Source organism: Rattus norvegicus, chromosome 7, assembly GCF_021556685.1.
Source record: "Rattus norvegicus strain SHRSP/BbbUtx chromosome 7, alternate assembly SHRSP_T2T, whole genome shotgun sequence".
In the NCBI taxonomy this organism is placed as follows: Eukaryota; Metazoa; Chordata; class Mammalia; order Rodentia; family Muridae; genus Rattus; species Rattus norvegicus.
The window spans coordinates 137368890-137385864 of NC_141540.1; the positions used below are offsets into that span (position 1 = coordinate 137368890).

Genomic DNA, 16975 nt, shown 5'->3' on the forward strand with positions numbered 1-16975 from the left:
CAGATCTTAGAATCTAGGGAAAAGGCCTTTTGGCTTTGGCCCTCAGCCTCTGTGTTGGTGCATCCTGATGCCAAACGGACTTACTCCTTGGTCTTCCTCACAGCTCATTCTTGTGCACTTACTGTGGGAATCCTGAATGGCACTGATAAACTCCTCTCTCGATGAGAGGCCAACACAAGTGGACGTGAGCTTCTGGGAACAGAGACCAGCGGTTCTCAGCCTTCCTAACACTGTGACCTTTAACACAGTTTCTCATGCTGTGGTGACCCCCAACCATAACATTTTCATTGCTACTTCATAACTGTAATTTTGGTATGGTTATGAATCATAATGAAAATATCTGATATGCCACTCCTGTGAGAGGGTCATTTGACCCCTTAAGGGGGTCATGACCTACAGGTTGAGAACCGCTTGAATAGGGCATTTGAGGGCCTTATGCCTCTTGGAATGCTACGGAAAGGTGGTCACTTCAACCTCCATAAGGGCACATGGCCTCCCAGGAACTGCATTATTCTCACCCCCGGGAAGAACTGTTTACTATAACCAGAGGGACAGACACGCCTACAGAAACCCAGAGAACAGAGAAATAAGTAGTTAGGAAAAACCTACTTATAAACTTCATAGACACTGTATGACTGACTCTGACACATCTTAGTTTACCCAAGATAAAAACGAACAAACAAACAACCCTCGAAATTCACAACTACATTTGGAAGAATTTCAATACAAAGTTTGCCTTAAATTAGCCCAGATTTTAAAAATGCAATTTGGAGCCTTCAGACAGATGGAATTCTGTCTTCATTATTCACTGTGTGAAATCCCCGAAGTCCTAGGCATGCTTGCCTCCAAATATAAGCACAAAAACAAACGTCAAAACCAAACGGATGGCTTGCAGATCATCTGCCTTTCTTTTTTTAAACTTTTCAATTTACCCTTTGGCGGGCGAGTCACTAAGCCTGACTGTTTTCTAAACCTAAGTGTGGCTCATAACAGTTCTGTTTTGTCTTGATTAGCAGATTTGAAATCTCTAAGTATAAATGATCAGAATATTTAAAACCACAAGCCAGCCAAAGCCAGAAGATCTTGAGTTTAAGACTTAGGGAGACCCTATTTCTGAATTCACAGGAAGTAGAGATGTACTCAGTAGTAGACCATTTGGGTAGCATGCATAAGGTCCTGAGTTTGATCCCCAACACCATAAAATAAAAAAAACACAACACAACACAACTTAGTAGGAGAGTTCCATTTTCTGGACTTTTTTTTTTTTTATAGAAGACTGTAAGTTGTGCTACTGAAAATATCAAATGTCAACTCTGGTTCCAGAACCTCCTCCCTCCCATCTCCAGCTCAGTAAAAAGGCTTCTCAGAGTCTGCACTGTGTTCTCAATATCACGTTAACATCAGCCCTCACTAACACTTCCAGTTTATGGTTTATTTGGTCTCTCTTAATGAACAAAAGCAAAGCTGTCCATTTTCCATTTCTGACTCATTGGGGACTGGACTGCCTGTGACAAAGGCCAGATCTTTCTTTGCTCACCCAGGTTCTTCAAGAGACACAGCGGGAGAATTATGCCAAAGGTTACCATCACCACCAACACTCGGCCATCGACGTACCAGGCTCTGGAAGGCAGGCAAAGGCTGGGTTACAGTCTTTAATTGGAAAATGACATTGTCGAACCCCACCATAACTTTACTATGGTCTCATTTTCATGCAACTGATAGAAGGGGTTTCCCCCGCCCCACTGGCTAAATGTAGCATTCCTGTGAATTATTTATGAATCATGTTTTCAAAGCCAACTTAGTATGTGGCATTCTGTCAGATTACAACTTGTCTTATCAATCATTTAAAGAGAAAATTCTTTCTGTTTTATTTGTATGAGCTCAGCAAGAAAGGAGCCACCACAGGTAGGCATCCTCCCTCCTGGATCCTTTGAATTTGACCTTGAGTGGAACACAGAGGAACTACGGCTTCTACAGTTTCCCTTGAAGGGAAATGGAGACACGGCTGACAAGGACCCTTCAACAAGAGGCCAAACACAAAGCTGTGCCAAACGCAGCGCTCCCTAGGGTAAGCTACATTTTTAATGATGTAAGTTCATGGAAATTCTGCTCCCAAATGCCAGGAACTTTCTTTAAAGAAAAGAAGATGGGATTGGGGATTTAGCTCAGTGGTAGAGCGCTTGCCTAGCAAGTGCAAGGCCCTGGGTTCAGTCCCCAGCACCGAAAAAAAGAAAAAAAAAAAAAAGAAGGTAGTGTGTTTTCTCTCCTTTGCACGTTGTCCTTCTGTATTCAAGACACTCTACATGTGCTCTCTTCCGAGGGCATAGGTATGGGGTTCAAGCTCTTTACCATTTTCAAGGTAATGGATAAATCCAGAGATACCTGGGGTCACACATTTTCCATTTATTTATTTGCGACCCTTTAATAAATACACTTCCTCGTGTTGTGCTGACCCCCCAGCCATAAAATTATTCCGTTGCTGCTTCATAACTGTATTTTGCTACTGTTATGAATTGTAATGTAATTATCTGATATGCGGTCCCTGAGAACCAATGAAAGCAATTAGTTAAATCACGACACACACCAAAAAAAGAGAAAGGGAAAAAGGTGAGAAGCTTACGAAAATGTCTCCTCCTCTCCCATGAGGGATTTTATGGCTGAAGGAAGTTCATTTTTCACTATGAAGAGGTAGCTCAGCATCGCTGGAGGAGAACGAGAACAAGTTTAGAACGGGTGACACCACAGCTCTTCTCTCAAGGCACAGGGACGGTGGCAGCTGTTCCCAGGCCCCCCTTCAGTGAGCACAGGTGACGCTAGCTCTCACTGCAGCGTTTGACCCTGCCTCTGCTTTACTGTCCGAGTGCATGCAAGGACACTTGCTGCTCGCATCGCGTTAGGTCGCACGTGGACACCCAGCCGGCCACCAGCACTAGAGAAGCCAGTGATGTCTGCACAGAACCGAGCCATGCGAGAGAAACTCGCCCTTCTTACCGCCAGTGTTCTGCAGAGAGGTGGCTCCGAAGATCACCAGCTTCCCCGTGGTGCCGAAGACTTGCTCTCCCAGCTTTTCGTAGACCATGCAGCCTATTGACAAATTGAGTTTGAGAGTACAAGAGACGACAAGGTTCTAAGAGTCAGGATGGCTGGCATCTCTCGGTGCTATGGGCTACTCTTCAAATGACCCTGTGCCTGTCTCAAACTCTTCTTACCTTGGCACTAGAGGGGTTAAGCCACTGCCATTTTGAACAACCTGGACACCTCTCAATGTCACACGCTACCACACTGTTTTTCCTTTGTCAAGCAGGCTTCAGGAATATTACAAGTAAAGATTCAGTCATGCTGGGGGGTTGGGGGAGTTCCCACACTAGCTAATCTTAACTCATGGATCTGGCATATGGTATTAAAGATTTGATTTTTAAAGATCATCACATTCAAGAACAAAAATACGTAGTAAATAAATAAATTCTTTTGCATTAAGGCCCTGATTAGGCTAATTATCTTCTACTGGAAGTAGGAGGCCCATCCACACTTTAACCCCAGGCCTCCTTCACCACAGGAGAATAATAATGACTTCATCAGGGAAGATTCTTGCTGTAGCTGGCCATGGTTAATGCAGACAGTTGTAACAGATCAAAGTACTAAGAAAAAGTCAAAGTGGAGGATTTGGCCTCAAATAGGAAAACTGTATCACACCTCTCCCCCGCCCCTCCCCCACAGTCCTCCCCCAATCTCCCATCCTTAAATGAAACTCATTAAGCTCAGTGGGCCACATAAAGAAAAGGAATGGGGGGGGGGGAGGACCTGGTGAGGAGTGTTCCAGACGGAAGGGGCGGGTCAGAGAGAGGAAAAACAGGGATTCAAGTACTAAAATTCATTATATAAACGCACAAAACTGCCAAACGCTTCTTCAAAATGTAACAGAAGTATCTTCCTGATATCCCTTTAATCCCTCCTGCTTTGAATGTAACAGCAAACTTAGAACATCTACCAGTCATGACACAAGAATTTTCGTCCCGTGTAAATACGGTTCAGGGACACATAGCTGACCGAACAAAGTGGCAGACGCGTCTTCCTGAAGGACAGACTGCAGAATGGAAGTCCGCCTGAAGAGAATTTTGGTTGTAGCAAAATTCTCAAGTGGCCATCCAGCTCATTTGAATATGTAGTAAATTTCTAAACCAATTCGCCAAAAATAATAAATAAATAAAACGTTTATGCTTCCCGGGGGCAGTTCATAATTTCAGAAGGTTCACAAGAAGCAATTTGGGTCAGGCTATAATTAAACCTTTGCTTAACCTCATGTAAGACCGGTGTTTAAACTGGATAATGACTAGACTCTGAATTTATTACAGAACATTCCAGTCATCTGCATACAACAGCTGGCCAACTCGGCTTTAGTCAAAGTATTACAAACATTATCCAGTGTCCCCGGAGTAGAAAATAAACACTTCAGGGGTTACACTGCCCAGAGAACTCGAAGTCCCTGGTAGCGAGCTCACTCCCACAATGCCTCGGGGGCAACGTTTTCTCGTTGGAATATGCACAATGAGAATAAAAGGCCCGTTTGCTTAAGACCCCGGAGCCTACGAAATAGAAACCTTTGTCCAAGGTTTACCAAGGCCTAAGGAAGCAGTGGAGCTTTTAAAATAAGGTCACCCCAAACTAGAAAAAACGGGTACAACGGAGAGCGCGCTGTAAAATGACACAATGCACACTGTCCTGAGCATCCTGCCTCCAACGACAGCGTACATCTCAGCTTACCGGTTTCCTTGGAGCAGATCAGTAGTAGGTTTATTGAGTATATAGACAGTAACGTCACCGAAGTCAGAAGTATCCTACAGTGAAGAAAATAAATCCTGTTGTATTATCTTGAGAGCACATCATGGAAAGGCAAAGACCTCCTCCCGGTCAGCACCCAAAAGCTGGCTGCCTGCTTAGTTAAAATCCTCACTAGAATTCTTCTATCGGATGAAACGCTCATCGGAACCCACGTGAGTGTACCTGTCACCACGGGGGATGTAACTAAACACCCAAGCAGCTACAGGAAGACACTGAGGTGACTCGGCTGTAAAATCAGGTTATGAAAGAAAGGCTTTGTAGCCTATGGCATGAATACTGTCGGGTTACGTCCTGGTGAGAAAGTGGTTTTGCACACAGGGTGGTGTCGGAGCAAGACATGGGTGACCTTAAGCGAGTGACCATGTGACTTTGGCGGAACTGCTTGGCTTCCAGACCTCTGATTCCTCATGTATAGTCCAAAGATACACCAGATGACGTGACCCATCGCTCAGAAGCTATTCCTCCACGTGAGCGTATGTCATTAATCTAATTCTCTTCCTCTGCACCTGGTTCCTCTTAGATGTGGGGGCTCTCCACAATCGAGTACAACACAAGAACAAATTCATGTTTTTGTTTTGGTACACCTGGCTCATTAACAGACCTTTCTCCAGAAAAGGGACAGCTAAAATGACATGGGGGCGTCCACGGTTTATTTCTATAGCGCTCGGGTAAACCAGACATGATCATGGAAAAGCAAAAGGCTTGTTAATTAGAAAAAGAAAACTCCAGCCCACAAACAAAACCCCCACACTTCCTCATACAAGGAAAAATGCCCCACATAAATTGGCCCCACTTTAGCCTTAGCATAATTAAAAGCGGTTCTTTTTCTGATGAGTGTTATCGAGAGGCACTTGGCACCTTAGGAGGCTCTCTGTGAACTCAGGCTCTCACACCTCCCCCGCTGCACACCTGTGGGCCTACAGCTCTGCCCGGAGGCTGCCTCTTCTGGCCTCTCTTGTCTTCCCACACACCAGGCAGAATGGCTGCTTCCCCTGATCCTAAGGCATTGATTCCCCGGCAAACTGCACTCGCTACTTGGAGAGACGACTAGGGAGCTCACAGTCACCAGAACAGATGGACTCCAGAAATGGATCTGGAAACGAGAAGGCCAGGCTCCATGGAGGCAAAACAAACACCAGGAGAAAGAACAATAAAACTGAGCACTGGGAAAATCCTGCTGGCAAAGGGAAACTGAGCCATTCATGATCGCCGAGAAAGAACATTCTGATTTATACTTATTCGGCAAAGGTCCCTGAGTGAGGAGTCCAATGAATAGTTAAGGTAAGTCCCAGTGGTACACATACACACACATATACATGCTGAATAAATATATATGTTTATATACATATACAAACACATACACATATATACATGTTAAATAAATATATGTATATGTACATATACACATATATACATGTTGAATAAATATATATACACATACACACAAATAGACATGCTGAATAAATATATATGCGCGCGCACACACACACACACACGTTGAAGAAACAAGCTTTGAGTTTCATTGAACGCAAGTTCATTGAGTTCAAGGGGCAACTTCTCCAAGCCCATGTGACATGGCACAAGGTAACCTGGACTTCCTCGGAGGCCTTCCACCCACAGACCCAAGAATGATGAAGGGAAATTGCAGCCTTGTAAGAGGAAGATGCAGCTAGCAAGAAGAGCTGATCGTCGCCATCTACGGAATAGCGACGCACTCTAAGAACATGGCTGTGGTACTCGCTCATCTGCTAGAGCTCCTGGGACCACACAGCTCTTACATGGTTCCTTTCCCCTTCCGGGGCTCCAGCTCTCTGCAGATGATACTCAGTGGTCTCTAGCCAACGGCAGAGGTGAAGAACCTCTTCAAAGGCTCCTGATGGACCTCAAGAAATACGGATCAAGGAAGATTTCAGTGAAGTGTCCCTGTCTTTCCCACCCCTGAACACGGCGGGATGAAGCATTCTCACGATAATGAATATGACTCGGTCCTTCCATGTGTGGTGACATGATATGGCACCCTGCAGCCAACAACGTGCAGTGTCCGCAAGTCTTTGCCTCAGACCATCCAATCTCTGAAGAGTCTCTTTTTCCTCCTTCTCAAAACACCCCCCCCCCCGCCTTCTTCTTTCTCCACCCTCCTCCCCTAGAACAGTCTTGCCATATAGTCCGACCTGACTTCAAATCCATGGACCTCCTGCCTCAGCCACCTGAGTGCTGAGATTTCAAATGGGAGCCACCACACCCAGCCAGAGCTTCTTGTCCAGAACTGGAAACCAATATTAAACAGACCCTGGGGCTCAAGAGATTAAGAGCAATGGTTGCTCTCCCAAGGGGACTGGGAGTCATTCCCTAGAGGACAGACATGGCAGCTCATATCCAGTTGGAGCTCTAGTCCCAGGGGACCTGAGGCTCTCTTCTGGCTCTCCACAAAGCACTGTACACACATGCCAGTACATAGGCAGACAGGCAAACAAAACAGCCATACACAGAACACTTTTTTTTAAAACCTATCTTTTTCTATCAGGTCACTAAAAAGCAAACTGTAGATGTGAAAACTCCAATTAGGCTATACCAAAACCGAGCAGAAAACTTAGCGGGATGCACCTTTTTTTTTTGGTGCGATAATGTTGTCTAACTGATTCCAACAAATGGTTGGAGAATGGTTTAAGAAACTCAGGGGAGGGGGCTGGGGATTTAGCTCAGTGGTAGAGCGCTTACCTAGGAAGCGCAAGGCCCTGGGTTCGGTCCCTAGCTCCGAAAAAAAAGAACCAAAAAAAAAAAAAAAAAAAACTCAGGGGAGGAGGGGGAAGCAAAAGAAAGAAAAACAACAAGAAAAAAAATAGTTTAAAGAAAAGAAAGAAAGAAACTCAAGTTAGAGATGCTTTAAGAACCAAAGACCGGGCTGGAGAGATGGCTCAGTGGTTAAGAGCACCGACTGCTCTTCCTGAGTTCAAATCCCAGCAACCACATGGTGGCTCACAACCATCTGTAATGGGAACTGATGCCCTCTTCTGGTGTGTCTGAAGGCAGCTACAGTGTACTCAATACAATAAAAATAAAATCTTAAAAAAAGAACCAAAGACCATGACACCCGGACGAGAGAGCCAAGAAGAAAGAGGGAGGATAGATAAAGCGTGTGGTTACTTATGGGAATGCCGGGTCTCAAGCTAACACTGACCCTCTTCATCCAAACAGTCGAACTCATAATCATGGCTTCCTGCAAAGACACAACACCACCTGCCGGACACTGCGGCTTCCACGCTGCTAAGCACCCGGGAAAGCTGGCTGCCGAAGGGGGCGTTCTGATGTGGTGATGGGTTGCCAAGGTCTTCCAGGCCGTCTTTGCCAAGGGATCTTAAGTATGTAACTAGACGCGGACGGGTGGGAGGGGAGGCGAGACGATGCACTTCGGACTCTGAAGAATCCTTGCGCCGTGACACTTCAGAAGATGTGCTGTAGGAAGCAAGCGGTGATGGCACAAGCCTGGGAGCCCAGTGCTTGAGTGCTGATAGCAGGACGATCTGGAGTCTAAGGCCAGTCTCGGTGACTTAGCATTCTCAACGCTAGCCTGGGCTACATACACGAGAGTGTATCTCTAAACAGAAATAACGCAGCTCCCAAACAAATAAAGAACCTCTCTCCCCAAGATGTGGTATGGGGGTATCCTAGGAGATTCTGTTTCTCTGGACAAGAAGTCTGTTAGGAAACAAAACTCTTAGACTCTTAGCTCAGAGCACAATCTTCAGAGGCTCTGCCTGACATCTCTTGCCCCAGAAAAGGAGGCCTCTGCTCTGTGCCAACACGGACATCCACATCGGCAATGCCTGATGGGGAACGCACTGGGATACGGGTTCCATTTCTGCAAGTTCTGCGTGTTAGAAGCGAGGTAGAGCTGAAGTTGCTACAATTACTTCTGCATTTGGGTTTCCATTTTTACCTCTGGGCCCTCCTCAATCGACCTGAAATCTAATGGCTCATCCACTTAACAATCCTCCTCACTGCCCGGCTCTCTGGCTTAACCTCCTCTAACCTTTCTGTCTGTTCGTCTTGTGAGTATCAGGGCTGTCTGCAGGCCAGGCAACCTCAAGGGCTGTGTGCTGGGACAAACTCAATGACATGCCGTCACTATTTGTCTAAACGGCGAAAAGCATGGACGGATGGGATTTTTAATTTTCTGAGTTGGACATCTTTAAGAAAATACAACCCGTTCTGAGATGAACTTCTCTGGCAGTTGAGTTGAGATCGGGCTAGGGTTACCTGGCTCTGTCTTGCCTATCGAAGTGTGAAACTCCACATGCACACAGGCTACATTTGACCTCTCAAGTCTCGTGAATTCTCCTTGAATTGTTGACCCGCCTTACTCTGTACTGATGATCTCCTCAGCTTCCTCTCTGCTGTATGCCTTCCTCCAGACCTCTGGCAGGGGCTGCTTAGAGTCAGACCACCGGAAATGGCCAGCCATTCGCCAACGATCCAAGCCCAAAACGTGCAAGTCAGACAGCAGGTCACCTGTTGTCCGTGACTCCCGTCTACTCAGCAGGAAGAACACTATGTCTAACTTGCAAGTCTGTCCAAAGGCAACAGTCTGCCTGTCTCCCTTTTCTTACTGAGATCCCCTTTCCGTCCAACAGCCAGACTCCTCTGTCTTACTGCTTTACTGTGTATCCCTAGGCTGCAGGCTGGGGGCAGCTGATGGTTTAATTCACCTGTTCACGTTCAACACCAACATGCAAATGCGCCAAGAATCAATGAACTCACAATTAGGGTCTTGTCTGCAAGTTATGTGAGACCACACCAACATCTTGGTAAAACCAAGAGACATCCCTATCTATCTAAGGCGGTCCTGTGACCAGGTTGGTCACACTTACCTCAAGGGTTGACCTACTCTTGTGACTGTGGAAGGATAATGTAGGAGCTTTTTCATGCAGCCACTGTATGAAAATGAGCTGTTTATCCATTTACTCTAGGAGACTGCTTGAGCCCTTCAGAAGTCCTTGGGGTTACATCTGTCCGCCACAATCTTCTGAATTATTTTGACCGTGCGGGCACGCGCTTGTCTTCCTGCTGTGTAAGTGCACGTGCATGTGTGTACGTGTGAAGCCAGAGGACGATCACAGGTGCTGGTCCCCAGAAGCTGTTCACCTTGGGTGTTGAGGGAGGGCTTTTCAGTGATGTGGAGCTTGTCAGGTAGGTGAGGCTGGCTGATCTGCCGGCCTCAGGGATCTGCCGCCTCATCAGAACCGGGATTACAAGCTTGAGTCACCACAACACTTTCCCAAAACACAAGAACAAAAACAAACAAACAAACAAACAAACAAACAAACAAACAAACAAACACACACACAGTCCTGGGAACTGAACTTGGATCCTCAGCTTGTGTGACAAGTGCCTTAACCAACTAAGTCATATCCCTAGACACTTTAAAATTTGTTTTAGAAGATTTACTGTTGTTATTCCTATGGGTAGTTATGTATATATCTGTACGTAGGTATGTGCCCGTTAGTACTGGTGTTGGAGAGACCAGAAGTCCCAGATATCCTGGAGCTGGAGCTACGGACAGACAATTGTGATCTGCCTGACATGGGTGCTGGAGTCGAACCAGGGTCGAGCCCTCTATATCACAGTCGTGATGATGTCGCAAGTATGATTGGGCAGACGTGCTCTTTAAACTGGGGGAGTTTTACTGTAAGGTACCCCTGAGCCACTGTCGCAAACAAGTATGTCATGACACCTTAAGAGAGGTGACAGTGGACTGGAAAGGTCTAATTATAGGCCACAGTGCCTACGACACTCCCACCTCAGCAGCTGAGCCCTTGAAGAGAGGGAGACAAAACAGCAGCACTGCTGTGAATCCAAAAGTAGCTCAGGTGGGGGCATCTGGGGCTGCCGCACGGCTGGACGCTCACACCTTCCTCTGGGACCAGTCTCTCTCTGAAGAACAGAGAGTTCCGCCCTGCCCTGCAGACTCCGGCATGAGATGAGTGCTCTTTTCGGCGGGTGTGGAGTAGGACCATGCACTGATGCTGGTGGGCTATGGGCCACGCCTGCAACAGGGATCTGTGACGCCTAGCTCTGGCCTAGCGGCATACGTGTCTCAGTTGTCCCTGATTCTCAGCCTGCATATCTGTGCACCTGCCGTGCTGTCTGTGTAATTGACAGTAATTAATAAAGCACTTTATTGCTTACTACCAAACACAAACTCTGGAGAATTCATCCTGAGCACTGTGTATATTTCACTAAGCCTAGAGAGGTTACATATTAGGCCCAAAGTGGCAGAGCTAAATGGATCGACGAACTAGGATCCGGTGGCGGGCAACTACTTGTAGAATTTACACAACGGGCCAAGGAAAGCCACGGTTTTAATAGGCTGCCTCCGGAGCAAGCAAGGGTCAATTATACACACAGCACCTTTCATTGGCTTCCTTGTGGGCAAGTCTAAGTTCTTTCACGAGAAATTTGTCTTGAACCAGTCCCATGGTTGGTTGGTTATTTTTGTCTAGAAAGCAAAATACTTCTCACTGATGCCTGTATCTAATACATTACCCTACAAAGAAAGGGGGCGGTTAAAAGAGACAAGAAGGCAAAAATAGAAACTCTGCAGGAGGCCCCTGCTTGCTGTGGAGGAAAAGCTGTACCAGTTACAAACCTGCTCCTTACATCCACTTCCTGCCCCAAGTAGGTTTGAGGGCTGTGGTTTTGTGAGGGACGTAGTGTGTAAATGTTGACACTGTCCTCCTTCCGCCTCCACCCTACAAGGACAACTGGCTTCTCTCTCTTTAAACCTAGATGTTTACCCATTTGAATCATGTCCCGACACCTGCTTCCAGCCTCCGGAGATGTAACTCTTAGTGAAAGTCTTTGTAACAAGTGAAGTGCTTGAGGCTTGGGTTTAGATTCCAGTGCCCAGAGCCTGCTGGATGTGGAGCTTCATCCGCAAGGCCTCCCTTACTCGGTTTCCATGGGAACTCTGCATGCCCCGGATGCGAAGCAAACAAGAGTGCCCAATAGATATGGTCCCTAACACCCAGGGCTTAGTGTCACCCTAGGAAAGTTATTTAACCTCTGTGAATCGCAATGTATTCATCTGTAACATGGAGATGACAAACAGGATTCTTGGGATTCTATAAAGTCACGCATAGTTTATGGCTGTCCCACCTTTGTATCTTTTTAAAAAAAAAAATCAGAGGCCATGGAGAGTGACTGTGAAGCTGTTCTCTCGGCCTCTGTGCGCCTACTCTTGATGTGGACGTTGATTCTTTAACGCTGTGCATGGGTCTAACACAGAGCAAAGCAGAACTGGACTACTCAGCTTTCCTCTCTGTTAAGTCAGCTAGTGCTCTGGGAGATGAAATTTAAGTTGGATTTGCAAACTCCTGTCTCTGAACTGCATTTAACCTGCCCTGCCGGGCGGATGCACACCATTTATCTACCGTGAGCCAGACCGAATGGCATTCTGAGCACCACGGAGCTGAATGACGGGGCAAAGACCAAAGGCACCATGGTTGTCTCTTGTAAGCTGAGGGAAAGACAGTAGGACAAAACAGAGGCCATGGTACTGCCCTCTGGATACAACCTCACCACAGGCAACTGAGTATAGACAAGGAGAATTCTTGTGCACACGCATGGCCCACACAGGCATACACGCGCTCCCATTCTCTGAGACCAAGAGGACTGAATTCTGAGGACCCTTTTTCAGAGGCGCCGTGGATAAGCTGAGCTAAGCAAATGAGAACCGAACTTTTGAAAACAACGCGCGACAGTCATCTCCTACGCAGGCCAGCTCTCTGTTTACCAAACAGGCCCTCATTGTGAGCCTGGCTCTACTTCTGAAAAGCTTCTAAACCCAATGAATTTCAATAGAGGTCAACGGCTCTAGCCCTGTCCTTTCTACATGAATTCCCAAGGTTGGCAAGCTCCAATGTGTCACTTCTCCTTTCAAGTGTCGTTATTCCCAAACAAGGGCCTCCAAGGCCAACGGGTTTTGCTGCCAGAGAAAGCACATTTTTCTCCTCAGATCATTTCTAAGGAACTGTGACAATAACTCCAAGAATTTTACAAAAAACAAGTAACTGACTGACAAGAAGGGAGATGAGTACGAAAGCCATGGACCCCAGGACCATCCGGAAAGATCGAGGCCTCCAGGCCTTTACACTACATATTCATCTTTCCTCAGGGGTGCCCAGAGCAGATGGGCTAGCATTAACACGAATTACTTCGATGTGTGGCACGTATGCCATCCTCTGTTTAGAGCAAAATTATAACCTTGGGGGCGGGGGAGGGTCATTCCATCACTCCGCCTCTTGAAAACATACAAGAAGAGATGGTGTCCATTCAAGAACAGAAGGCTCTCTGGAAAGGCGCCCCGCAACCTCTGCTCAGTGGAATTGTGGGAAGGAGTACAGACGTTAGAACATGGTGCAAGGGGTTGGGGACTTAGCTCAGTGGTAGAGTGCTTGCCTAGCAAGTGCAAGGCCCTGGGTTCGGTCCCCAGCTCCGAAAAAAGAAAAAAAAAAAAACCAAAAACAAACAAAAAAACCTGGTGCAAAAGGAGAACATGAAGGCCTTGGGAACAGGGAGATGGCTCGGTTGGTAACGCGCTTTCTGTGAGGACCCGAGAGAGTTGCCTTTGGCTTCCTAATACATTCACATATGCATACGTGCGCCTGCACATGCACGCACACTCATGTGCACGCAAGCATGTCTTGATAGTGAAGAATAGTTGGGGATAACATGTTCTTAAAGTGACAATCTAATGCGGACCAGATTCCTACAATGTATGGACAGAGGAACTAGCTAGCGTGTTGCTCAATCTGTAACTCAAACATTCTGGCCAATGCACAGATGTGCACAGGTTGTCCCCATGGTCCTTCCAGCCAGTATTCACTCTGTTTCTCCTGCTACAATGTCACATATGTATAATCTACCATGGAAAAGTTTCCGTACCAGTCCCTAAGTCCATTTGACTCTTCTAAGCAACGGACTGATATTCGGTGGAACGGCCACAGGTTTTCAGCCCATTTTCTTACTGTAGATTTGACATCGTCTGACTTTACTATTACTTGGTGTTTAGCTTGATAATAGGTGATTAAAAGTTCAATTACTTCTTTTTTTTTAAAGATTTATTTATTATAGATGAGTACACTGTAGCTGTCTTCAGACACACCAGAAGAGGGCGTCAGATCTCATTACAGACGGTTGTGAGCCACCATGTGGTTGCTGGGATTTGAACTCAGGACCTCTGGAAGAGCAGTCAGCGCTCTTAACCACTGAGCCATCTCTCCAGTGGGGCAAGTGCTTTTAACCTGCTGGGCTGCCTTGCCTGCCCTCCTCTCAGCTTCGCTCAGGCGAAGACAGGGTTGCTCATGAAAAGACTAGAGACGAAGATGAAATGGCCACGTGCATCTCTCCTGCGGGCATCGGGTCCCCACTCCTGGGAACACTGGGTTCTATGATAGCTTAAGCCGGGCTTGCTTCCTACAGAAAATAAATCTGTTAAAACAAACAGACAAACAAACAGACCCTGAACTAGGAAAGTCCTCTCCATGTAGCACATGGTAAAGGCAGCCATTACGCTAAGCCAAAAAAAAAAAAAAAAAAAAAAAATCACACCAAGAAGTTTCCAGACCCAGTGAAGCACCACACCCAGCCCCAGGGCGACAGGGAGGAGCCTTCCCAGTTGAGGCTCTAAGGGAGCCTGGGCAGCCCGAGGCCCTTCCCTGCTGGCCACTGAGCTGGATCAGGGCCCTGGAGCAGCTGATACCTGAGGCTGCCAACTGCTGTGAGCAGCTGGGGTTTTTTAAACAAGTCAGTGCTTCCTTGTTCTGAAGCTGCAAGCTTTCGTGTTCTGTGAGGAACTTCTGAGTCTTTATACCACTGCCCTCGAGGGCCTCCACCTCGGGGCTTTGATTATGCCCCCTTCTCCCTTCAAGTATATGGAATAAAACGATTCCTAATGGCTTCATCCGGGGAACTCTTTACCCAATCCTTAGCTTTGTTTAGAGATTAAAAGGCAACTGACTAGATCAGTTATCCCTAAACCAATATAATTAAGTCATCAATCTTTCTAGGAATGGTGGGTTGGATACAAGGATTTAATTTCTCCTGCTTCCTCGTGAGAAGCCACCAATAGGTCTTTGTATGAATTTATTTACTAGTAAATTGCTAACACACACACACACACACACACACACACACACACACACACACACACACACACACAAAACAGGTCCATTCTGGAGGGGAGAAAAGAACTGGAACCTGGACTGCTGGAAGAGAAAGACAGCATCAATCTAGTTCATACCGGAATCTCCCTGAAGCACTGCCAGTATTCCAAGAAGCCAGGAGAAATGGGAGGATGGGCTGAAAGTATGCTGAGTATGTTTAATTTCCTTGAAGAAGCTGCCAGGCTCCGCCTGCCACCATATACGCCATAAACATAAGCAGCTGTTCCTCTCCTATTTTGGCCAAAGTCTGAAGGCATCAGTCAATGTACACTATAGGTCTAGCCGGGCATGGCAGCACACACCTATAACCTAGCACTTAGGAAGCCGAGGCAGGATGCTTGCAAGTTGGAGGCCAGCCTGGGCTAAACGGTGAGGCCCTTTCTTTAGAAACAGACACACCCCGCCTCAAGGGAGGAAATGCAGGCGGTAATGAAAATGAAACACTCAGGAACACATGCTCCTGGGACACTCTCCGCTATCCCTTTTCCCTCACTTGGTCTCAAAAAGATGGCGGCCACGCCCTGCAGGAAGGATAACCTTAAGAGCCAAGAGGCACATCCTACAGAACCCAGGCGGTTGGTTCCTGAAGCTAAGGACTTCTGCAAGTCCCTCAGGGGAGGCATCACCTACAGGCCCTATGCGATCGTCAGGCTCCACTTGGCCTGTTTCCCCCACTCTAGACACTGTTTGAGTGTGAAATGAAAGGGTACGCCCAGAACAAACAGAGCTCAAGTGGGAGCACGGGGGCAGGGGGGAGGGGAGGTCAGACAGTAAAGAGACAAGAGGGAAATCCACGAGATGGCTGGCCCAGTCTGTCCAGCAAACAAATCCCATGGGGGGTTGGGGGGGGAATGGAGAGAAGTTCGGAATCTACACAGACCAAAGGAGACTTAAAGTGTAGGGGCCAATCGCATTTGATGGACCATATCTGATTAAGCCAACTGCTTCTATTTGCTCCTGGTGCTGCAGGCCTGCAATCCCAGCACCGGAGAGGCAGCGGCAGTCAGATCTCTGTAAGAGTGAGGGCCACTTAGTAAGACGCCACCTCAAAAATATAAAAACGCAATTCGAAGCCATTTGAGTACTAGTTGGGTGTTTGACAGTAAGGAACCATTAACTGTAGGTTTTAGCCATGACTTTAGAGTCCACAGCAAGCCCTTCAAGATTCTGAAGGCCAACTGTTGCTAATACCGAGTGCCCTGGTTACACAAATTCTAATCCAAGACACAGGAGGAGCAGAAGCGTCCTCAGACAGGAGTGTCTCAGCAGCAAGGAACAGTAAGGAGGCGAATCCAGAACGGCCAGGAGATGGGACAAGGACACCAGAGATGGAGCAGGAGAGAGAAGTCCCAGAAGTAATGAAGACCCTCCCAAACCAGGAGCCTGCTCCACTAACGGTAAAACAGGGGGCTGGCGCCAGCACCTTCTACGGCTGTCGCAAAGACTCCATAGAGACCTGTCGCAGAACAAGAAGTACAGGAGCCATGTAACCAGGAAGTTGATGCTTAACACTGTGTCCACAGATAACTTGATACAATATGGTCGACATAAAAAACAAAACAAAACAAAACAAAACCAACCCACAGAGGCAGTGAGACGGCTCACTGAGTAACGGTGTTTGCTTCACAAAACCTGATGACCCAAGTCAGTTCCTCAGACCGTGTGAAGGCGGAGAAACTTCACAAGTGACCTGTGTGATGGATGAGAGGGAACGCAGATTCCTCATTTGGCATACAATGGAAATCAAAAGTATAACTACCTGAGCATGTCTGTAGTATCTTCAGAGATTCAGAGTTTCGGCGCATATTTAAAAAAAAAAAAACAGAAAAAATGTATTGTCTGATACATTTTACTTTTAAACCTGGCACACTGGTTCACACACTGTATTACATATATACATGAATCGTGTGTGT

The 16975-nt window shown here is 46.8% G+C and overlaps 1 protein-coding gene across 10 annotated transcripts in view; it reads right to left on the reverse strand.

Annotated features, from left to right (window-relative positions):
* Slc38a1 (solute carrier family 38, member 1) overlaps positions 1-16975 on the reverse strand; it is a 69531-nt gene that overhangs the window by 13579 nt on the left and 38977 nt on the right. For 9 of the 10 annotated variants that reach the window (XM_087555574.1, XM_087555571.1, XM_087555568.1 and 6 more), the window contains 4 exon segments: positions 4762-4835; positions 2992-3084; positions 2621-2702; positions 1538-1620 (listed from right to left, as the gene is read on the reverse strand). In XM_087555574.1, coding sequence (XP_087411700.1) covers positions 1538-1620; positions 2621-2702; positions 2992-3084; positions 4762-4835 — 332 coding nt within the window. 10 annotated transcript variants of the gene reach the window in all.